The sequence below is a fragment of the Mauremys reevesii genome, linkage group 1, assembly GCF_016161935.1.
Source record: "Mauremys reevesii isolate NIE-2019 linkage group 1, ASM1616193v1, whole genome shotgun sequence".
Lineage (NCBI taxonomy): Eukaryota > Metazoa > Chordata > Testudines > Geoemydidae > Mauremys > Mauremys reevesii.
The window spans coordinates 219,692,141-219,715,125 of NC_052623.1; the positions used below are offsets into that span (position 1 = coordinate 219,692,141).

Consider the following 22,985-nt stretch of genomic DNA (forward strand, 5'->3'; position numbering starts at 1 on the left):
CCATAGGCAAGGATCATGTTAAGGTTCCTCTTATTATAAAAGGAGAATACATGTGCATATTTGTGTCTGAGATTAGGGGGAAATGCCCCAGCTGGATTCCAGTGACACAAACTACCTGTGCTGGGACCAGGGCCGCCCAGAGGGGGGGGCAAAGGGGGCAATTTGCCCCGGGCCCCGGGCTCCGCAGGGGCCCCCAAGAGAAGAGCGGAGGCTCCCGCCTCCACCCCTCTCCTGGAGCCTCAGCGCATCAAGCGCTGAGTCTCCGGCCGAGCCCCTGAGCCCCGCCCCGACCCGAGCCGCGTGGTGAGGGGGCGGGGCTGGGAGCTCCAACAGGGCCTGAGCTCCACCCCGCTCAGAGCGGCGTGGGGCGGGGGCGGGGCAGCTGCCTCTGCTCGGCGTGGAGCTCACAGCCCCGCCCCCTCACCCCGCGGCTCTGAGCGGGACGGAGCTCAGGCCCCGCCGGAGACGCGCTCAGGTAAGAGGCCGAGGCCGGGGGGGAAGCGGGACCCGCCGGGGGCGGAGGCGGGAAGCTGGACCCGCCGGGACCGGGACCGGGACCGGGACCGGGACCGGGACCGGGACCGGGGGGGGCGGGAAGCGGGGAAAGCAGGACCCGCTGGGGCCGGGCCGGGCCGGGCCGGGCCGGGAAGCGGACCCGCCGGCCGGGCCGGGCCGGGAAGCGGACCCGCCGGGACTGGGGCCGGGAGCGGGACCCGCCGGACCGGGACCGGGCCGGGGCGGGGAAGCGGACCCGCCGGGACCGGGGCTGGGAAGCGGGACCCGTCGGGGCCGGGGCGGGGGGGAAAGCGGGACCCGCCGGGCCGGGGCCGGGAAGCGGACCCGCCGGGCCGGGGGGGGGGGAAGCGGGACCGCCGGGACCGGGACCGGGGCGGGGGAAGCGGACCTCGGGCCGGGCGGGGGAAAGGGACCGCTGCCGCCGCCGAAGTGCAGCCCGGTCTTCGGCGGCGGGGGGCCCCTTCTGTTCCGGGACCTGCCGCCTAAGTGCCCCGAAGGCCCGCGGCGGGGACCCCCCCGCCTCCGAATTACCGCCGAACACCGGGCTGTGCTTCGGCGGCAGCGGGTCCCAATTCGGCGGAGGGGGGCTCCCGCCGTGGGTCTTCGGGGCACTTTGGCGGCGGGTCCCGGAACGGAAGGGTCCCCCGCTGCCGAAGACCCCGGGCCCCCGTAATCCTCTGGGCGGCCCTGGCTGGGACTCTCCCAATATAAGAGTTATTTCATTGTCTTCTCACAGATCCACTGATTTCGTTGGTGACAAGATGCAGGACTCACTTCTCCAGCTCTGATAACTGCACAGTCATTTTCATAGTCCAATGTCTTTGGTTTCAGAGTAAATCTGGGCAAAGAGAAATAACCAAAAAAGAAGCTGAACTGTTGAACTAAATCCTTATTTTCATTTATTTATGTGCATGCACACGCATATACAAGTGTCTCCCTTCTTCCCATTCCTCTTCTAATAAGGAAATATCTCCTTCTCCCACAAGCACAGAATCAGCTAACATTATTCCCCATAACAGCCCCAGGGAGAAAACTCTGTCCTGTCTAGTATCAGAGGGGTAGCCATGTTAGTCTGGTTCTGTAGAAGCAGCAAAGAATCCTGTGGCACCTTATAGACTAACAGAAGTTTTGCAGCATGAGCTTTCGTGGGTGAATACCCACTTCTTCGGATGCAAGCAGTGGACATATAAGGTGCCACAGGATTCTTTGCTGCTTCTGTCCTGTCTGACACTAATGCAGACTTTGATGACAAACACAGTTCTTCTGAGACAGCTTCAATGAAATTCCAGACTGAAGGAGCCCTCTCCCCATGTGACAATGGCACAGACTTCTTCAGCAAACACTGTTCACTTGACGAAATCACAGCCTGTTTTCAGGGCGGGATTCTAGTACTATCCACAATTAAGTAGAAGTTGCATTGGTAGATTCACTTACATTCATTTAGCCAGATTCTCATCTTGAACCAGGGCCGCCCAGAGGGGGGGGCAAAGGGGGCAATTTGCCCCGGGCCCCGGGCTCCGCAGGGGCCCCCAAGAGAAGAGCGGAGGCTCCCGCCTCCGCCCCTCTCCTGGAGCCTCAGCGCATCAAGCGCTGAGTCTCTGGCCGAGCCCCTGAGCCCCGCCCCGACCCGAGCCGCGTGGTGAGGGGGCGGGGCTGGGAGCTCCAACGGGGCCTGAGCTCCGCCCCGCTCAGAGCGGCGTGGGGAGGGGGCGGGGCAGCTGCCTCTGCTCAGCGTGGAGCTCACAGCCCCGCCCCCTCACCACGTGGCTCTGAGCGGGACGGAGCTCAGGCCCCGCCGGAGACGCGCTCAGGTAAGAGGCCGAGGCCGGGGGGGAAGCGGGCCCCGCCGGGGCCGGGGCCGGGGGCGGAGGCGGGAAGCTGGACCCGCCGAGCCCGGGACCGGGACCGGGGGGGGCGGGAAGTGGGGAAAGCGGGACCCGCCGGGCCGGGGCGGGGAAGCGGACCCGGGCCGGGGAAGCGGGACCCGCCGGGGCCGGGAAGCGGGACCCGCCGGGACTGGGGCCGGGCGGGAAGCGGGACCCGCCGGGCCGGGGCGGGGAAGCGGGACCCGCCGGGCCGGGGCCGGGGAAAGCGGACCCGCTGGGGCCGGGGAAAGCGGGACCCACCAGGGCCGGGGCGGAGGGGAAGCGAGACCCACCGGGGCCGGGCCGGGGAAGCGGGACCTGCCGGACCGGGCCGGGAAGCGGACCGCCGGGGCGGGAGCGGGACCCGCCGGGCCGGGGAAGCGGGACCCGCTGCCGCCGCCAAAGCGCAGCCCGGTCTTCGGCGGCGGGGGGCCCCTTCTGTTCCGGGACCTGCCGCCTAAGTGCCCCAAAGGCCCGCGGCCGGGACCCCCCCGCCTCCGAATTACCGCCGAAGACCGGGCTGTGCTTCGGCGGCGGCGGGTCCCAATTCGGCGGCGGGGGGCTCCCGCCGTGGGTCTTCGGGGCACTTTGGCGGCGGGTCCCGGAACGGAAGGGTCCCCCGCCGCCGAAGACCCCGGGCCCCCGTAATCCTCTGGGCGGCCCTGTCTTGAACACATTGGCATAGCTCTACTGACTTCAGTGGAGCCACACACAAATAATGATGCTCTGGCCCATTATGTTTATTAGCTATGAGAGAAAAGAAGAAACATACAGGCTTCTCGTAAGCTCTGTCTTGTCAATCCAGTACCATCTCTTCTCCATCTCTGAGTAAGTTAGTCCAATGAAATAATCAGCATCCCTTGTTTTATTATGAAGAAACTCCTGATAAGGAAAGGAAGTGCGTGGTAAATCAGTGACTTACAGGAAATGTGACAGGAAAATCCAAAGAGTGTCTCCTTTATCTGTCTCTTACCACTGCGTCTGTAATGGCTGTGGGAGCCAGGAACCAGGTTATCATCTGAATGGAGAGTAACTGGAGAAATGTTACCTCCTTCATTTTGCCAGCTACAATTACTTTGCAAACCAATGCTCTACCCCTGTGTATAACTGTGCAATTCACACTTAAGCTCATTCCTCTTGTCAATCAAATATCCCTTGACGTAATTGCAATGTGGTTAATATTTTTAGTGCAGACAGGATCTAACCTTTTTGCTAGTTACTGTGTTGAATCCTGGGATAATTCAAGTTGTTAACTAGGATATTGAGATATGACTCTAGTGCAAATTTTCCTGACCCCTAGCTTGGATACATGTGGTTATGAGGATGGAAGGAGTTTTCCCCCACCTTGGCTTACTTTGAACAAGAACAAGGGATGATCGCAGCCTCTGCACAGAGATTGCTTCCTCTCTGCACCCTGGGGTATGCAAATCACCCCAAGAGGAATGTGGTGGGATGGGGAGGAGGTGAGGCACTAGAGCTAGCCAGGAATACTGAGGGGAGCAGGGTATGCCATCCCAAGATTACATACTACAAAGCTAAATAGTTCAATCTAATCCTCTAAGGCTTAGCTGTACTATAATGAGGTCCTTTGACGTGGTTATACTTGGAGGGCCAGATCCTCAGCTGGTGTAAATTGATGTAGCTCTGAACCCTTAATGTAAGGCCTCAGTCTTACAGTGAGTGTGAAACACTAGTTTACACATTGTGTGAGGTTACTTTGCCTTAGGTTACTGAATCTCCGTCATTGTTGTCAAAGGATGCACGTGCATGGTTGGGTACTTGATTAATCGGAGATCAGAGAGATGTATCTCATTCCTCTGAGGCCTCTGATCAGGACCTCCGCTGTGGCTGCATTTTCTCAAGCTCTGAGGCTTCTCCTGGTGCTTTGCAGAATGCAGCATGTTGATAACAAAATGGTGGGTAACTGAGGTATTGGGGGGACAGGTGGGCCCAAGAAAAGATGTCTTTCTTTGGAAGAGATGCTCATAATGAAGAAGTTGCAGTATCACTGCTATACAGATGACTGTTTCTGGCACCAACAGCATACAGAGACCCAGTACTCTGGTCATGAAAAGCTGTCTGCAGTGGGAAGGACTGATTACAGACCAGAGTATTGCAGGCTTAGGTTCAGAGCCTCAAAGGTTTCAATGGGAGTTAGGCACCTAAGTACATTTGAGGATCTGGGCATTCAGCATAATCTCAATTCCCACAAAGCAGTGTTTGATCTTACCAGCTCTTTTCTGTCACTGATGACAACTAGATCCGAGCTCTGGTCATCACACTCTGTTCGGCTGGAACTCCAGACCTCTTTGGCTTTAGAAAATAAGTAGTAATTCCCTCGGTGCCCCTCCCACTGTAGGGGCTTAGCTGTAGAAGGGAACATGACCACACAGAAAAACAGAATTTTGAAAAGAAATGAAGAGACAGTCAATTTATAAAATCACAGAGAGATGAGAGGCAAAAACCTTATTTACAGCAGGAAAACTCCCTACCCTTCCAATACCTACAGGACACCACTGGAAAGGCAGGGAAGCCCAGTGGTCAGGTGGATAAATGCCAGTAAAGGATTCACTACAGGTCAGCCACAGTACAGCAGAACTGTGGATATGTCTATCTGGCTCTGAATCAGCTGCTACTCAGTCTGTTCAGTTACACACACATTAACCGAACCAGGAATCTGGTTGACTCATTGCTGAAATTGGTCCTATGTGTTTTATTTTCAAGATGTCACATCTATATAGGTTAAATATATAGATTAGACTATGTATACATTAGATGTATATATTAGATGGGGATTATTTGAATTTCTAATTGAATTAAGTGAAATATTATGGAATTAAGTTTAATACCCGTGGGATTTTAATGCAATCGTTTATGTGTTACTGTAGGATTTTATGTAACTTTTTCAGAAAACTGACTAATGTAAACCTTGGGAATATGTTAGGAACTTTAAAACACTGTTTGGGATAATACATATGAAGTGGGTTTCCTATGAGGTACTTGGAAGGCCTCTGAAGCTACGCCCTGGGAATAAAAACCTGTTGTCTACTGATTACCTGCTCCTGGGAGAAAAAGCAAGCAGGTCTGCTTAGGCAATCTGTCTTTTGCTGGAAATACCACAATAAAGGCAAATAACTGTTCAGTCTAACAATATCCTGTCAAAAAAAAAAAAACAAAAAAACAGAGAGACAGAGAGATGTGTCTCCACCCAAGAGAGGTGAGGGCCAGGGGAGTCGAAAGCCTGGAAGTGGATGTCCTTGCTGAACCCCTGAGGGGAAATACCAGTGCAGTTGCCCTAAACTGTGACATTAGAGCTGCATCCCAGCTGCAGACTTTGCATCCAGGCCTCAAATCTCCCAAAGCTCACGAGTGTTTGCATCTGGAGTTTTGTGTCAGCACACTATAGAGAAAGAGACTAGATGTGACATTGGATACAGATTCATATTTCAAATACCTCCCAATACATACAATTTGGGGTGTTTTGGGTCAGAGGGGAGATTTGGTTCAATTAAATAAACATAGCTGTGTGGGGCGGGGGTGAGTGGATGTGAGTGTGTGAATTTCACATCAATGGGAATGAAGGGGTATGGGTAAGGGCAAAATTTGTCCCTAAGGACTAAACTCAGAATTTGTGTAAACAGGTTCAACCCTCTGTGGGCCAGATATTATTCTCATTTCCAACTGTATAAATCTGAAGTAAGTCACTTACTTTCACTAAGTTAACTAGGATTTACACCAGTGTAATGGGGGCAGAATTGTTCCATTGATTTACACGTATGTATATCCATGGCAAATTTCTGGTTTGAAGGGAAAGCCTTCCTTGTTCAGTAATCTGAGCATAAAAAAGCATCTGGAAAGGTGGTGGAAAAATGCTGTTTACTCACACTCATATCTCAGAAACATCCATGTCAAATGTACTAAACTTCCAGAAATTCACCTTTGGGCTGGGAACAAGCATGACCAATTACCAGGTCATATATTTTAAAAAGAATGATAAGCACCTGAATGTAAGCATTTAAACAAAAGTTCCATCTCAGCCCTCACTATAGCATCTATCTAATAGGCGTACAAACAGGGCTGGATTAACCATTAGGCTAATAAGGCTATAGCTTTAGGCCCTCCTATTTTTAGGCCCCACTGGTCAGGCAGGGGACCTGGCCTTGGTGGGTGGTTGTGGGGGAGAGCAAGCTTGCTCATATACAACTGCTGGAGCATTCCTACCAGCTGGAAAGGCAAAGCAGGCCTCTGTGGCTTGGAAGGAGCTGAGCAGGCAGCCTACTGCCTCTCCCTGTGCTGCAGGAACACACTGCCAGGTATCTGGTTAACTAGACACTGGTGACTAGACACTAAAAATCCAGTTACCACGGGAACCCGTGCCAGTTGTGGGTAGAGTTTAAGCAGGCATTGTCCCCCCGCCCCAGCTCCCCCCATCCCCGATTTCTCTGGAGCTCTGCTTAGCTGTCAGGGAGGGAAGAAGCTCCCTCTGTCCCTCTCCAGGGCTGAGGCTGACAGGCAGCTCCAGGACACTGCCTCCTGGGTCCTAGTGCCCACCTTCATCATTGTCTATATGTGCTGGGTCTTGTTTCTGGAGAACTGGTGAGTGCCTGGGGTGGGGGAAACAGGCAGTACCAGAGCAGTAGGGTGGGAAGCTTGCACAGAACATGCACACACTCCATCCAACTCCAGCAACTATTGTTCCTCCTACGTAGAAGGAATGAATTCCCACACATTTGTAGGAAAAAACAAAACAAAAACAAACATCCCATTCCAGACACCAGTACTTTAATTTTTACAGCACCTTCCATTGAGGGGCTTCAGATTTATGATGCACTGCGTTCCATACTGTATTGAACTGTACTAAAGCTCAAAGAAATCAAATTTTTTTCTTTTATGTATTTTTCTGTACTGGGATGCACAGGCAACAAAGTTATTTCCTCATGCTCAGCCTAGTTCCACAGGCCAGCACATCTTTGTACTTTTAAGGGGTTGCAAAAGCACCGGAGGAAGCTCAACATGCAATGTTGTAGGTTTCTCCCTCCCCTCTCCCTCACGGATTTTAAATCCACTTCTTTGCAGGCTATGATAGAAAGACTGGCTGAATAGGCTAAAAGCAGGTTCTGTCCATTTGCTGTTCAATACATCATGAGAGTACCTCACATTTGACTTCTTTTGAGTTTCATTCCAAAACCATAAAGCTAAATAAACCTGAAGTTAGTCCTCATTTTTCTGCCCCAACTCAAAATAATTTCTTTCCCAAATGGAAAATGTTGGGTAAGCATGGAATGTGTGTGATTACAGAAGGGAATGAGAACACAGGCCAATTCCTGCTGACAGTTACACCCGTGTAGAGAACACAACAGGGAATAGCTCTGTTTTGTCAACTCCTAGTCAATCAAAAACTGAAAGGCTTTAGATTAAGTTTGTTTAATGTTTGTACAGTGATTTTGAAGAGCTAACATAGTACAGAAGTGCTAAATATTATGACTGGGCAACCAACTAAAGATCTGTGTCACTTCTAGCTGTTGCCTTTTTCTTGCAGAAAGCTTAAAACAAATAAATGCAAACCGTAGGGGTCTGGTGCACACTGAACGCATGCTTAAAAAAAAACTCTGCTGATCTGCTGAGCTGCTGATCACACATTCTAGAATAGATAATACTTAGTCTTGCCATGAGTGGAAGAGACCAGACTAACTGACCTCTTGAGGTTCCTTCCACTCCTATGATTCTATCCTATTATTCTAATTGTGGAAGAACTTGGTGACAGAATAGCCTAATGTGATGAATCACTGGAGATTAACTACACAAACTAAATTCAGCGTGAAAACAGTAATTCATTGTCCTCAGCTAGTGCAACACTGGGAGGCAGCTTTCAGAGCAAGGCAGCCTAAAATACAATGCCACCCAATGTAATTTTCCCACTGCTACTTCCTCTACTTCAGTGAATTTTACACCTGAGGGGTTTTATTTTACATAACAAAAGCTGGCTGCCTCCTAGACTGCAGACAGAGTGAAACAGGGTATGTGGTGTAGAGTCCATAGCTTGGGGGAAACACCTGCAGGGCTTGACTTTACACTGTGCCATATGGAGAGCTGAGGGTAAAGCACAAGGTTGAAAGAGGTGAGCATGATGGGGAATGTTGCAGTGTTCATCCTCATACAGATGAGCACTCCACTACCTAGGAGGAAGGAGGCCTAACAGAGGGACAGTGTAGCATCCCTTGTGTTACCTCTTACTCAGCAGTATCTGTTTGAAGAATTGAGTGTAGTGAGAGCAGAATAAACTTGTTAATTTTACATAAATACATAATATGTAAATATGTATGTACATAAATGTTTCATGATTTCATTATTTTTTCGCAATATGTAATTCCTACGCAGGCCCTTCCCTTTCATTAGCCATGGGCCCCTCATAACCTTATTCTGTCCCTGCGTACAAAGGTCCATCTCCATGGACCTTAATGAAATTAATCTTCATTTACATTGTATGTATAGCTGAATACAGACATGTCTGTATATTTCAAAACAAAACTTAATCTGCCCATCTAGTCATATATATGCCTATGACACTGTAATGTGTCCAGCACTGTAGCTCCATATCCATCCTGCAAGTCCCCTAAGGGCAGAGAAAATAGCCCACAGGAACCATCAGAAGTAACTATCTAACTTCAAGAAATTCTAGAGATGGCCTGAATAGCAGGTTTGGACTTAGCATTTAAAGCTGTTTAAGGCTTGGCATTGCCAAAACCTACTGAACTGTCCTTGGGAGATTTCGATCCCTAGTGAAAGAAATGTCCTCATATTAGCTAAAATGGACAGATTTCTGCCATCTAGAGTGGTGGAAATCTTCCAAGAACAGATATTCTCATGATATTTTAGCCATTTTAAGGGCGCATCCAAATTGGATCTGGAAAATAGGCCTCTTTAGGGTTTGGATTCAATCAAAAACAAAACTGTAGGGTCAAATTTGGATCAGGATATTTGAACCTTATTCTCCACCAACCAAACTTTAGAAAAGAGGGGCTAGATATGAGGTTCTGCTTTAGGTCCTTCTTGACTTTTATCAAACTGATATCTTAAATCGGGTTATAGAGGTACCTGTTCTGTCGCGAGCTGTAGTTGTGATTGTGCTGAAATCAGGTTGTGTCTTAGGCAGGCCTGGGGTAGTCTGTAGAACTGAAAATAAAATCCAATTCCTCTCTGAGCAATTCAATTTGAAATTGGAATCATTTTTAGGCTCACTGTATATTAGAGCTGGTTGAACAGTTAAAAAAAGCTACATGGATAAAACTAGCAAGTTCATTTTCCTGTATATATTTATTAATTAATTATAATTATATTATATTATATATCCTGTTTAAAAAGTTTCTGCCAATCAGGCAGCAGAAATGATACCATGTGATTCAGACAAACAGCCACAAATTTGTTCGTCCAAACACTTCGGCAAATATTCACGAATAACAATTCACTAACTAAAATTGGGGATGAATTGATAATGCATAGTACTGACTGAATACCAGGGGAGATCATTTGTGAATATTTCAAAAAAGCTAGGGATAAATTTTTCAAAAGCACCTCAGTGATTTAGGTGCCTAAGTCCTATTTTCAAAAGTACCTAAGGGATTGGTTAAATGGAGGCACTCAGAAAGTTAATCTAAATTAACTTTTAAAGTGGATTATTTAAACTGCATTAAATCCCTGGGTGGACAGTTTTATTCAGAATTAAGGTGGCCTTACTTCAACTTATCTTATTCACTATCAAAGTTCTGCAGCCTGGATTTAAGCTCCTATCTTCATGACCTTGCTTACACTTGCAGCAGCATGTAAAGTACATGCAGCTGTGTAAGACTCTGGATGAAGGGAGGCGGCGCGGAAAGGCTCTTTCACCTCTCCCTCCCCATCAGAGCCTTTCCCCATTTCCCCCCACCAGAGCCTTTCACTGCCGCATGCAGCTACACGCCACACTGTGGAAATAGCCTATCTTTCACTGTGGCATGTAGCTACACATACCCTACACACCACCACAAGTGTAGACAAGATCTATAAGAGGGGCGGGGCATAGCATCTCATCAGCATCTCCCATTGGCTATCTTGGGGTATGGCTACACTTACGGTTTGCAGCGCTGGTAGTTTGCAGCGCTGGTCATCCAGCTGGGCAGGGCCAGCACTGGTGTGTGGCCACACTCACAGCTACCAGCGCTGGTGTGTGGCCACATTTGCAGCATTAGCAGCGCTGTTGGGAGTGATGCATTATGGGCAGCTATCCCAGCGTTCAAGTGGCCGTAACGTGCTTTTCAAAAGAGGGGGGTGGAGTGGGGTCTAGTGTGACAGGGAGCGGGGGGAGAGAGAGAGTGGATTTTTGGAGCCAACACTGTGTGTTTAGCTTCCTGCCTTGAAAAATCAGAACATGTTTCCAACCCCTTAGTCTTAACTCTTAATTGCAAACAGCCTGCAGCCAACACGACTCCCCGCTGTTTCATTCACTCCCTGCCTACCTCTCATTTGATTGTTTACAGCCAGGTACAGATGATCACAGCAAACAGGAGCTCTGTTTGTTTTTTAGATAAGCAGCAGCGGCAACGGAGTTCCGCGCAGAGCTCGTTCATAACAAAACAAAGAGATGCTGCATAACAAAACAAAGAGAGTAATTTATAAAAGCATTCTGGGATACATCCTTATACCCTGGAGGCCAATCACAGCGCTGGTGTGTGGCCACACTTGATGACCAGCGCTGCAGCACCAGCGCTGGAATCCTTATTCCCCATGCTGAGTGAGGTGTACGGCCAGTGCTGCAGCCAGGGAGTTGCAGCGCTGGAAGTGCCCTGCAGGTGTGGCCACTTACTAATTGCAGCGCTGGTGGAGGCTTTCCAGTGCTGCAACTCGCCAGTGTAGCCATACCCTTAGGCAACTCCCCACCTAGTGTGCTGGCCTCATTCATTGTATAGGGAGCCTAGATGCCTAACTCAGGCTGGGTGGATCACAGTGTTGTTCCTGTGATTTTCTAGGTGCCTAAAAGATAGGTGTTGTGATGCATCTTAGCATCTCACCATCTACAGCCTTTTGTGAATCTAGGCCTTGAGCGCTTCTGAACATTTTACCTTCATCCCTCTTGAAGCCCCTTCACACTCACAACCTCATGATGTTTTCAAAGTGGTGTGTATCATTTATTCCAGTGAAAGTATCAGACGTATGTATCTGTGAGGAAATGCTCATATGAGGAAGAATGATTTTGTGATTAAGACACATTGGTCTAAATTCAGTTCCTGGCCACTGAGTATGAACAGCTGGGTGCTCAGCACTTTTGAAAAGCAGGCAGGTACCTAAATATGGATTTAGGAGCCTCACTTTAGGCTCCTAGTGTTGAAAACCCTAGCCAAAAATCTTGGCTTGATCTTTCTGAGCCTCCTGATTTGTAAAATTGGATTAATGATATTTGCCAACCTGAAAAGGTGTGTTGTGCGGATAAATTCATTAATGTTTGGTGAAGTTCTCAGATACAATGATGAGAGCCTCATCTAGACAGATATTTGATCACAAACGCACATCCAGAATACATGTGGTTAAGTCCAAATACTGAATCTTAGTATCAGTTACGGTGCAAGTAATCCATAGTCAGTCATTTGTCTGAACAACTTGAGTATATTAGATATAAAAAGTGAAGCTAACCCTTTTAAGGTAGTTCTGTGGCCCCTATTACCATAGTATTTGAGCATCTCACAATTGATCTGTGAGGTATGGAAGTACAATAACCTGCATTTTATAGTGAGAAACGGAGAGACTAAGTGACTTCCCCAAGGTTGCACAAGAAGGCTGTGGCAGAGTAAGGACATGAATTTGGATCTCCCAAGTCCAAGGCTAGCATCTTAACCATTGGGACATCCTTCTTCTCTAATACACTCTCAAATTTAAGGATTTAACCACAGTTGGGAAATTCAGAATTAAAGCTGTCCAGGAAATTCTGCCCCCTTGCTATTATATTGGTCCAATAATACAATGATATGCCAAGGAATTGCATTTTTTTCTACAATATCAGGTACATATGTGGCAGTGGGATTATCACTAGAGTTGTGGTTGTCAATTAATCTCTTTGTGACTCAGCTCCCCAGCAGTTAAATGGGGCTTATGATACTTACCCTGTGGTTTCTATTTAGATAGTAAATTCTTCAGGGCAGGCAGGAACTTTTACCATGTAATTGTACAGGGCCAGTTCTAGGGGCAGTTGAGCAGGGCAGCCACCCTGGGCATCAGTTTCCAGGGGCAATGAGCCACTGGGCTTTTTTTTGAGCAGGCCATTTTTGCTCCATTCTGATTTTTTTTCCACATTGCCGTTCTGAGCCGGGGTGCTCCTGGCCCAGTACAATAGGCTCACAAACTCAGGTGGGCCCTCTAGGTTCAGTAATAATAAAATGAGCATTCAAGAGCAACAAAGAGAACGCCCCCTTTGCTCAACAGAATTTCATAGAGAACCCCAACATCTTACCTGTTATGTTCCTCTCAGTTGTGGAATTGAGGGTCCCTTGAGAGCCTGGCATGGGGAAGATCTGTGGAACTGAACACAAGCCCAGATGATGTTCTCCTGGAGATGAGTCTTAATGCTGCCTATACAACATTTGGTTAATAGCAGTTGTTTGGAAAGGGTGTTTGTAGCCCATAACACAACTGCATGCCCAGGAGCTATCATCTGCCTGGAATAGGGATGAGGAAGATTACAGCATAAAGCTAATGGGAGCAGTAATATCTCTGGTATTCCTGGCAGTAACAATAGCCATCAACACTGGTATAGGCACAGGCTACAGTACAGACACAAGCAAAGGTTAAATGGATAAATACAGAACCCTATATACAGAAAGAGTGCAATGAATCATGACTATGGGTCTGAAATTAGTTTGCCAGAAATGTCCATAGAACAAAACTTGATTGTCACACATGTCTTTGTACAGCATGTAACACAATGAGGTCCTGGCCCTTGACTTGCGCTCCTAGGCACTATGGTAATACAAATAATGATAATATATGCTTGTAAAAAGTGAGTAAGAAGGGGTGCAAACATGGGCAAAGAAAAATTCTCTACAGATATCAGGCACGTTTGTGAATAATTTGTCGATCAACTCTAACTCCCAAGATAAGTGACTTTCCATATTCCAGACACATCTTGTCCATAGAAAATCCCTCCTAGGAATACTCCTGGCTGTGTGGGAATCATTGCACTTCCCTACCCCGAGAAGAGGACTGATGATTCAAGCCCTATATGCCCACACAATGAGTCACTCCCTTTGCTTCAGCACCAAGGCAAATGTTGTAACATGCTTTACAAACTGCTGCCATGCCCTGTGGATACAAGCTGGGTGAGGTAATAATCTTTATTGGACTAACTTCTTTTGGTGAGAGATCTTTTATAAAGATCTCTGTGTGGCTTGAAAACTTGACTCTCTCATCAAACAGAAGTTGGTCCAATAACTGATATTACCTCACCCACCTTGTCTCTCCTATATCCTGGGACCTACACCAAATACAGAAACAAATGCCATTAATCCTAGGGGCATTCTGCACCAAAATATTTAAAATTCTGAACACTATATTTTAAAATTCTGACAATTTTATTTGTCAGATAAATGTGGAGGCTCCAGCACAGCATTGGGGAGCACAGGCCACTGGCTGCACAGAGGTGGGAGATCACTGTGCAGCTCCCCGCTCCCCTCTCCCCTGGGACCAGGGGCGGCTCTAGGAAAACTGCCGCCCCAAGCACGGCGGCACGCCGCGAGGGGCACGCTGGCGGTCGCCAATCCCGCGGCTCTGGGGGACCTCTTGCAGACGTGCCTGCGGAGGGTCCCCTGGTCCCGTGGCTCCGGTGGAGCAGTCATGCCTGCGGGAGGTCCACCAGAGCCGCCTGCCGCCCTCCCGGCAAAATGCCACCCCAAGCGCGCGCTTGGCGCGCTGGGGTCTGGAGCCGGCCCTGCCTGGGACACAGACTCAGTGGTGAGGCTGCACCCAACCCTGACACAGCACAAGGACCGGGTCTGCCCCAGAAACACCCCTAGGCCCTGCCCCTCCGTGTCAGGTTCACCAGGTGTGGGCAGGCAGGCTCAGCAAGGCAGGATCCAAGTGTGAAGGGGCTTAATGTGGAGGGATCAAGTTGTGGGTTGAGAGCGTTCTGTGTGGGGCAATCTGGGTGTGGGCGGCTCAGTAGGGGATCTGGGTGCGGGGGGAATCTGGATGCACAGGGGCTTGTTGACGGCTTCTGGGTGCAACTGTAATGGGATTCTGGAATGGGGTGAAGGTGCTTGGGGCTCAGTTGTGGGGGTCTGGGTGTGGGGGAATAGAGCCCATAAAGGGGGTCTGGGTGTGGGGGGCTTAGTGGGGGCTTCAGATGCTGGGGGAGTGGGGCTCAGGGGGGTGGGGACTCAGGTATAGCTAGTTGGGGCTCAGCGGGGTGCAGATCTGGGTGCATGTGGCTCATTGGAGTGGTCCAGGTGCAGAGGGAGTGGTATTCATGGTGGGGGTGAGGCTCCATGGGAGGGTCTGGATATGAGGGGGTTTGGATGTATGGGGGTTGGGCAGATGGGGGAGCAGCTCCCTGTACTGGAATCCCTCTCCCTAAAGCAGAGGAGCAATGGGTGCAAGAAGCGGGGGGAGTGGAAGTTTGCAGAGTTTCCTGCAGCTAGGAGAGAAATCTGGGAATGGGTATGAACCAGCCCCAGATGCTGTGCAGGAGCAGAGGACGTCCCATCCTCCCCAGCCCAACCAGGACCAGCAGCTGAGCCTGGTGCAGGGTAGGAGCCACCAGCCGGGTTTTCCCTAGTCCCACCTCCTACCCCACAGTGATTTACCTCTCTGCTGGCTGTGCTGGGCACCTGAAACATACTGCTGGGGAGGGTCGCATGACTTCTTTTGTGGCTTCCCTTTGCTTCCCTATCAGAAAGTCATTTTTCTGAGGGGAAGCAAAGAAATTTGTGGGGGACATAAATTCTGTGCATGTGCGGTGGTGCAGAATTCCCCCAGGAGTAAAATGCTGAGTTTTTCCTCTATGCCTCTGTGACCCAAGCAGAAACTGTCAGCTATCAGAGAAAGCGGAAACTCCAGCTGTGAGATCACTTAGTGCAAGTAGGAGTGAAAAATCCCCTTAGCTAAAACAATCACTCCTTGGAAAACAAATTCTTCCCTTCCCCCCCCCATGAATCCTTTCTATCCAGGGCACATATTGGGTGGGTTGTGATCCATTTCTCACTTCACAGAGACCAGGAATTCTGAAAAGGAAGCATCAGGAATCACTCTAAAGTGACTCTGTCTGACCAGTCTTAGAGAAGTGAGGGAGGGACAGCTCAGTGGTTTGAGCATTGGCTTGTTAAACCCAGGGTTGTGAGCTCAGTCCTTGAAGGGGCCTTTTAGGGATCTGGGGAAAAAAATTGTCTGGGGATTAGTCTCCCTTTGAGCAGGGGGTTGGACTAGATGACCTCCTGAGGTCCCTTCCAATCCTCATATTCTAAGTGTTGGTGGCCACTGGAAAACATTTTTACTCAGGTTTCCTAAGTGAATGTGAAAAAGAGGGTCTTATACTAAGGTGACAGGGAAACAAATATAACAACCCTAAACTAAGGCTGGTAATAGAGAAAGGGGAAGAGCTGTATTATGACATGGGAGATGGAGGCTGAAGTTACACATGAAATGGTATTACCAAGTGCAGCTTCACCAGTTAATTAATCTAAAAGTTTGCTGTTAGCCTTCTGGGTTTAGATCCCAAGGGACAGCAGCCCGACACACGTACTTTATTATAATACTCACTCTTTACTATTATAGTGCACTATCATGGTTTCAGTTCTTTTTTACTCATAAGATACAGTAAAGTGCACATTACGAATGGCTTACTCATACAAAGTATCAGAGGGGCAGCCATGTTAGTCTGTATCCACAAAAACAACGAGGAGTCCTGTGGCACCTTAAAGACTAACAGATTTATTTGGGCATAAAGTTTTGTGGCTAAAAAACCCCACTTCTTCAGGTGCAGGGAGTGAAAATTACAGATGCAGGCATAAATATACTGATACATGAAGAGAGGGGAGAACCAGTGCAGAACCAGTGTGAACAAGGCCAATTCAGTCAGGGTGGATGTAGTCCACTCTCAATAGTTGATGAGGAGGTGTCAATACCTGGAGAGGGAAAATTGCTTTTATAGTGAGCCAACCACTCCCAGTCCCTACTCAGGCCCAAATTAATGGTTTTAAATTTGAAAATGAATTGTAGCTCTGCAGTTTCTCTTTGAAGTCTGTTTTTGAAGTTCTTTTGTTGAAGTATGGCTACTTTTAAATCTGTTATTGAATGTCCAGGGAGATTGAAGTGTTCTCCTAGTGGCTTTTGTATGTTACCATTCCTGATGTCTGATTTGTGTCCATTTATTCTTTTACTCATACAAAGTCATGCAGCAAAGAGGGGTTGTTGGGATGCTGCTCAGCTCTTCAGCGAGCCACAGAGGAGTATTCCTAGGACACATCACCACTGTCTAGATCTAATCCCAGCACCATTCTTGGGGGTATTTTGTGCCTAGTTTGGTTTGTGTGAGATGCTGAGATTCACTGTAATATCCCACACTACACAACACACACATGAAAGTATCAGCTGCTAGAAGAAAAGTGCTATAAAATCAATAAATAATAACTGAAAATTACAAATGCACATCGATACTCACAATAGATGAGAAACAAGGCTGTCCCTATTAGTTTAATGGGCAGGATGACTAATCCAGAAATGACCAGTTGCCAGTTCATCTTGCCCCTGTGGAATGATCTGAAAGGTTTAGAACATCCTTGCTTAATGTACACTGGCACTTCTCAACACTGGACAGAATGGGTCAAATTTCAAACTAAACCATGAGAATTTAGACAGTCAAAATGGTGTTTATTAATTACATTGCATTACTTGTGAAGAAAATTGTTACTAAATTTTAGCAACGTAACAGAACAGGTATCTAATGATGGTTACCTATTAATAAAAGCTCCTCACTGTTCAGTTCCTGTTTGGTAGATGGTGGTATATCAGACTAGATGGGCCTGTAGCACTATATCCTCACTTGTATAAATCAGCATAGCTCCCCTGAAATCCATGGAGCTGCACTAGTCTATGACAGCTGAGGATCTCATCAATAGCATGTTTCCCAATAGGGCAGGTAGCAAGATACTGGGCTAGATAGTATGTGTTCCGAGGACCCTGGAGCTAAATGCATGGCTGTGTGGATGGTATTACCAAAGGGGCTTCGGCTTCCTCAGATGTGGGGTGCTGATCCAAGAAGAAGGACTTCTGAGCATATATGGGGTCCATTTATCAAGGAAGGGGAAGAGTATCTTTTGATACAGACTGTCTAGGCAGGTTTTAAACTAGGTTTGATGGGGGCAGGAGACAAAAGGCCACAGGTAAGTCCAGAACATGGAGACGTGGGCGAAGGGTCAGAATCTGGGGGGAACATGGACAATCACAGTGGGGACAAAGGAGATACCAGGAGGAATAGAGGGACAATTTAATGAACATCTTAGATGTCTGCATTCTAGTGCAAGAAGTATGGGGAATACACAGGAAGAACTAGAAATACTAGTGAAAAAACACAATTACAACATATTGGCATCATAGGTTCATTCACATGACTGGAATACTGCCTAATGTAATAAGAATTAAGATTTAGATTGTGCACTTATTTTTATTTTGTTTGGTGACCATCTTTGTTCTTTTATGCCTACTACTTATAATCACTTAAAATCTATCCGTAGTTTATAATCCTGTTTTATGTTTTACCTAAAGCAGTGTAATTGTCTTGAAGTGCTTGGGAAACCTCAGTTCAGGAGCAAAAACTGGTGAATGTCCTCTCCACATTGAGGGAGGGGTGTGTTAGGATATAGATATTCATGCCTGTCTGTAAAGACCTATTTTTTAAGAATTTAGGTGTATTCTTAGCTAGTTATAGAAGTATAAAAGAGAGAATCAAAATCACTGTCAGCTGGTGTAAGGGCCTTCTCTTACTGTAACAGTCTGAGGCCAGGTTCTTAGGCTAAGGCCTTCAGCTAAGCAGCAGAGGCCAGCCATAAACTGGGAAGTGTATGGTCACATCCTTACATTCCAAACTAGTCACATTGAAATAAGGTGCTATTGGGCTGTTAGGAATACAATCCTGTCCTGATATTCCTATCACCTCCAGAGAAAGGGAAGAGCCTAGAAGATGTAAAAGGAAACTTAGTTTGATAGCATCCTCTCTGGCAAGAACTCACGTATCAATAGCTGGGATATGAAATCCTCATTTCTGTATTGTTCTATCACTGTAGTCTCCACTTCCCTATTGTTTGTCTGTATAATCTGTCTGGTTCTGTGATTGTTTCTGTCTGATGTATAATTAATTTTGTTGGGTGTAAACCAATTAAGGTGGTGGGACATAATTGGTTGAATAACCATGTTACAATATGTTAGGATTGGTTAGTTAAATTTCAGTAAAATGATTGGTTAAGGTATAGCTAAGCAGAACTAAAGTTTTACTATATAGTCTGCAGTCAATCAGGAAGTAAGGGGGGGAATGGGAACAGGGACTGGGGTGGGGGAATTGGGATCATGTTTTGCTAAGGGGGGAATGGGAACAGGGGATGGGAATAGGAACAGGGACACAGGCAAGGCTCTGTGGTGCCAGAGCTGGGAAAGGGGACACTAAGGAAGGAAACTGGAATCATGCTTGCTGGAAGTTCACCCCAATAAACATTGAATTGTTTGCACCTTTGGACTTTGGATATTTTTGCTCTCTGTTCATGCAAGAAGGACCAGGGAAGTGAGAAGGTGAAAGAATAAGCCCCCTAATATACTGGGTAATAAACATATACTGCTCAGGCTTCTGACCAGTGCAAGATGGTACAGTTCAGGGTTGCAATGTTAGGAGCTGAGGGAACTGCCTGGAGCCTCTCTATTGTTAGTTAATAAGCATCTGGGAAAATCATTCATGTAACTCAGTTGGATGTGTCCCTGCATGTGGATGTCTGTGTAAGTGCAGTACCTACCAGAGGTTTGCAGCTTGTCACAGCAGTACAGTGTGAGACGGAGCCTAGGTTGATAGGCTCAGCAGTACTCCAGTTCCAGGTTGTACCTTGGGAACCCGTCACAGATACCAAGCTGGGAGGGGTAGCAAGCACTTTGGAGAACAGGATTAGAATTCAAAATCTTGACAAACTGGAGAAATGGTCTGAAATAAATAGGATGAAATTCAATAAGGATAAATGCAAAGTACTGTACTTAGGAAGGAATAATCAATTGCACAAATACAAAATGAGAAATGATTGCCTAAGAAGGAGTACTGTAGAAAAGGATCTGGGGGTTATAGTGGATCACAAATGAAATAGGAGTAAAAAAATGTAACACTGTTACAAAAAAAGCTAACATTGTTCTGGGATGTATTAGCAGGAGTATGGTAAGTAAGATGAGAGAAGTAATTCTTACACTCTGCTCAGTACTGGTAAGGCCTCAACTGGAGTATTGTGTCCAGTTCAGAGCATGACACGTCAGGAAAGATGTGAACAAATTGGAGAGAGTCCAGAGGAGAGCAACAAAAATGATTAAAGGACCAGAAAACATGACCTATGAGGAAAGCAGGGCCAGCTCTAGGCACCAGAGCTCCAAGCATGTGCTTGGGGTGGCACTTTCCAAGGGGCGTCACTCTCCCCCCCAGTCTTTTTTTTTCCCCTTGGGGAGCAAAAAGCCGGGAGCTGGCCCTGAACCAACATGTTCTCTGTCAGCTGAGGCTTTCAGGCTGAGCTGGAACTGACGCTGCAGTTCTGGTTTCAGTAGCTAGATGGCGCTCACGGCAACCTGAGTTGCACAGGCTGGATTGCAGTTCAGGCTGCCCTGCCGCTGGGGAGCCCGAGCATCATACCCCGGAGCTGAGCTGAGAGGGGCTCAGCTCCAGGGGATGCTGCTCATTGCTCTGGTTCTCCAGCGGCAGGGCAGCCTGAACTGCAGTCCAGCCTGGGTGTGAGGAGCCGGGGAGGGAAGTGGGGCCCGAGATGCAGGGAGGTGGGAGAGGTCCTGCTGCCGCCACCGCTGCTGCTCTGCTCTGAGTCTCCCCCGCCTCAGCCCCATGCTGCCTGCCCTGGGCGGGGAGAGGCAGAGCCCGGCTCTGAGCGGGGCAGCGGGGGATACTGCCCTGCCGGGGGACCCCCGCAGCTCAGGCACCTGGGGGGTCAGTGTCTGTCCTCTTAGCTCTGCCTGCAGGGGGCTGGGGAAGCAGCTGTCAGCGCCTGCCCCTCTCAGCCCTTGCACCCCCCATCCCGCTCACAGCCCCTCCACTTGTACCTCCCCCCTTTGCTCCTTCGCCGCACCCCTTCCCCTTGTACTCTCCCTTCACCTGCACCTCTCCCCTTGTATTCTCCCCCAGCCTTGTATTTGTTTAGTCTGGAGAAGAGAAGATGGAGGGGAGGGGGGGCATGTAACAGGCTTCAAGTATGTTAGAAAAAAGAGTGTAATAAATGGATCCTCTTATCTACTGAGGAGAGGACAAGAAGTAATGGGCTTAAATTGTAGTAATGGAGATTTAGATTAGACGTTAGGAAAAACTTCTTATTTGTAAGGGTAGCTAAGCACTGGAACAAGTTACTTAGGAACTTGTGGAATCCCCATCAATGGAGCTTTATCAGAACAGATTAGACAAACCGCTCACTGATAGTCTAGATAATACTTAGGCCTGTCTCAGAGCAGGGGACTGGACTAGATGACTTATCAAGGTCTCTGCCAGTTCTATCTCTCTATGATTCTATGATGTCAGCTCCTATGTTCAGGAATGTGCTGGGATGCCAACACTATATTTTTAAAATTCAGTTATTTAACATCTGTGCAAATAATTAAATCCTTCTTTAGACACCAATCCTTGTCTTGAACTCAATCGCCCATGTGACAATGCATTGTAATTTTACTAGTCAAAGCCCACCTCCAGGCCAGCCAATGAATACAGAAGATTGCAGGAGAAAGATATACAAAGAAATTCTGTTTTGGTTGGGGGTTTGGGCTCCTTTTCTTACTAATCCCATTCAGTATTATAGTAGCAGCCAAGCATATTTTTCATTCAAAGGATAAAGCAAAGTCCCCGTGTACAGTACCTTGCAGAACCAATAGATTAAAGTTGTGGTTAAAGCCCAGAACTGAGAGACTTGAGATATGCTACTGACTCCTTAGCAACTTTGGTCAAATCATTTATCCCCTCTATGCCTCAGTTTTTCCACCTATAAAATGGAAATAATATTTTTATTTGCTACTCAAAATCACCAAAATTTTAGTTGGTAGAAAATCAAACAAAGTAACAATGTAATAAAGACCAGCAAGATAAATAAGAAACAAAAATACTTATCAGGAGGAGCTCTATGCAGACTGATCTCTGACTTCAGTCCACTTCAGTGCTAGCTATAAGGAAACCGACAAAAGGCTCCCTGGGATTTATCAGTGCCCTTGTGGTTTTCAGTTACCTTAGGGGTCGTACTTTTATCCTTTGCTCTGACAGTGCTCTTGTTCTTCTGTCTCTCTCTTCTCAGACAATTTCTGAGGTTTCTTCCTCTTTTTCTTAGTGGTATATGCTAGGATAAGTGCTTTGTGCAGTTACAACTAATTAAATAATGTTTAACTCAAGGCTTCCTGAAATGAAAGTATGCTGGGAATCAGAGACAATGGGATGACTCAGATGTTCTAGTGGTTCATTCTTTGAGGGTAATGTCTGAAAAGATTGCTACACAGCAAGGGATTGAGCTGTGGAATGGCAACTTTGTTCCCCTATTGTTGCGTTGCATGCGGGCCGGATAAAGCATAACAACTAATATGATTGCAAGCTGAATTGTTTATTATTTATAATGCATTATATTATATAGGCTTTTTTATATTAGCAAACGTTAGACATATTAACATTATATTGCTGCTGATTGGTTTTTTGTTTGATACATATATTTTTTATATGCATGGCTTTTTGCTTACTGGTTTTTTATTTTTTATGCAACTTATTTGATTTTAGTTAGGCCACCTGGCGTTTGTTTTTTACGGGCTAGCTTTTAATTTTTTTATAACAACTTTATTTAATTTTTTTATTTTTGTTGTTTTGCTGCTGTAACTTTTTACCAAAGCAGCATAAAAATAATGTAACCCCATACCCTATAATTTTTTTCCTTGGGTTATTCCAACGGCTACCAACTTATCAGTGTGAAGTTAGCCCATGAAGGCTGTTTCCCACTAAATGGATTTTAAAGGGGACCTGCAAAGGGAAAATTGTTGTTGTACTTTTGTTCTTCTTTAATATTTATGAAGAAAGTCTGAAAAGTCTCGTTTAAAAAAAAAAGTGAGGTGCATATGTGTGTGTGTAGTCTTATTGGAAACCCGGGAGGTGGGCGGGCAGAAGCCCGCCCACGTCTAAAGGCCCCTCCCCCAGCTTAGTGGGAGGGTCTACTGGACCCAGGGACCAAATGAGTACAGGGGATAACAAAAGAGAAAAACAGGGACTGAGGTGAAGGTCATAGGTTCAAAACTAGGGTACCGGATGGGGACACCAAGCAGAGAACCCCAGACAAAGGTGTTGAGGGAGCCATTGGACGCTGCCCAGTGGAACTCTGCCCAGATGCA

At 47.4% G+C, this 22,985-nt stretch overlaps 1 protein-coding gene across 4 annotated transcripts; it reads right to left on the bottom strand.

Moving 5' to 3' along the window:
• Window positions 1-1,166: 1,166 nt before the first annotated feature.
• LOC120383342 (C-type lectin domain family 5 member A-like) lies at window positions 1,167-21,967 on the bottom strand. 4 transcript variants are annotated; one of them, XM_039501354.1, is made up of 9 exons: window positions 21,848-21,967; window positions 21,485-21,607; window positions 19,397-19,578; window positions 17,059-17,144; window positions 12,859-12,927; window positions 9,477-9,554; window positions 4,612-4,748; window positions 3,154-3,263; window positions 1,167-1,354 (listed from the first exon to the last, which is right to left on the bottom strand). In XM_039501354.1, exons 4-9 carry the CDS (start codon window positions 17,135-17,137, stop codon window positions 1,231-1,233), a joined length of 597 nt encoding a protein of 198 aa, XP_039357288.1. In that variant the 5' UTR covers window positions 17,138-17,144; window positions 19,397-19,578; window positions 21,485-21,607; window positions 21,848-21,967; the 3' UTR covers window positions 1,167-1,230. The 4 variants fall into 4 exon arrangements, with proteins under 4 accessions (XP_039357288.1, XP_039357278.1, XP_039357306.1 ...); XM_039501344.1 differs by having other exon boundaries at window positions 17,059-17,156; XM_039501372.1 differs by lacking the exon at window positions 17,059-17,144.
• Window positions 21,968-22,985: the final 1,018 nt, after the last annotated feature.

Bases quoted from the DNA above. Each gene is read 5' to 3' on its own strand.
- LOC120383342 (XM_039501354.1), bottom strand. From the start codon at position 17,137: ATGAACTGGCAACTGGTCATTTCTGGATTAGTCATCCTGCCCATTAAA. The intron at 12,928-17,058 runs GTGAGTATCGAT...GCTTGTGTTCAG, and splicing joins AGCCTTGTTTCTCATCTATT to TTCCACAGATCTTCCCCATG. The intron at 4,749-9,476 runs GTACCTCTATAA...TCCCTTCTACAG, and splicing joins TACAGCTCGCGACAGAACAG to CTAAGCCCCTACAGTGGGAG.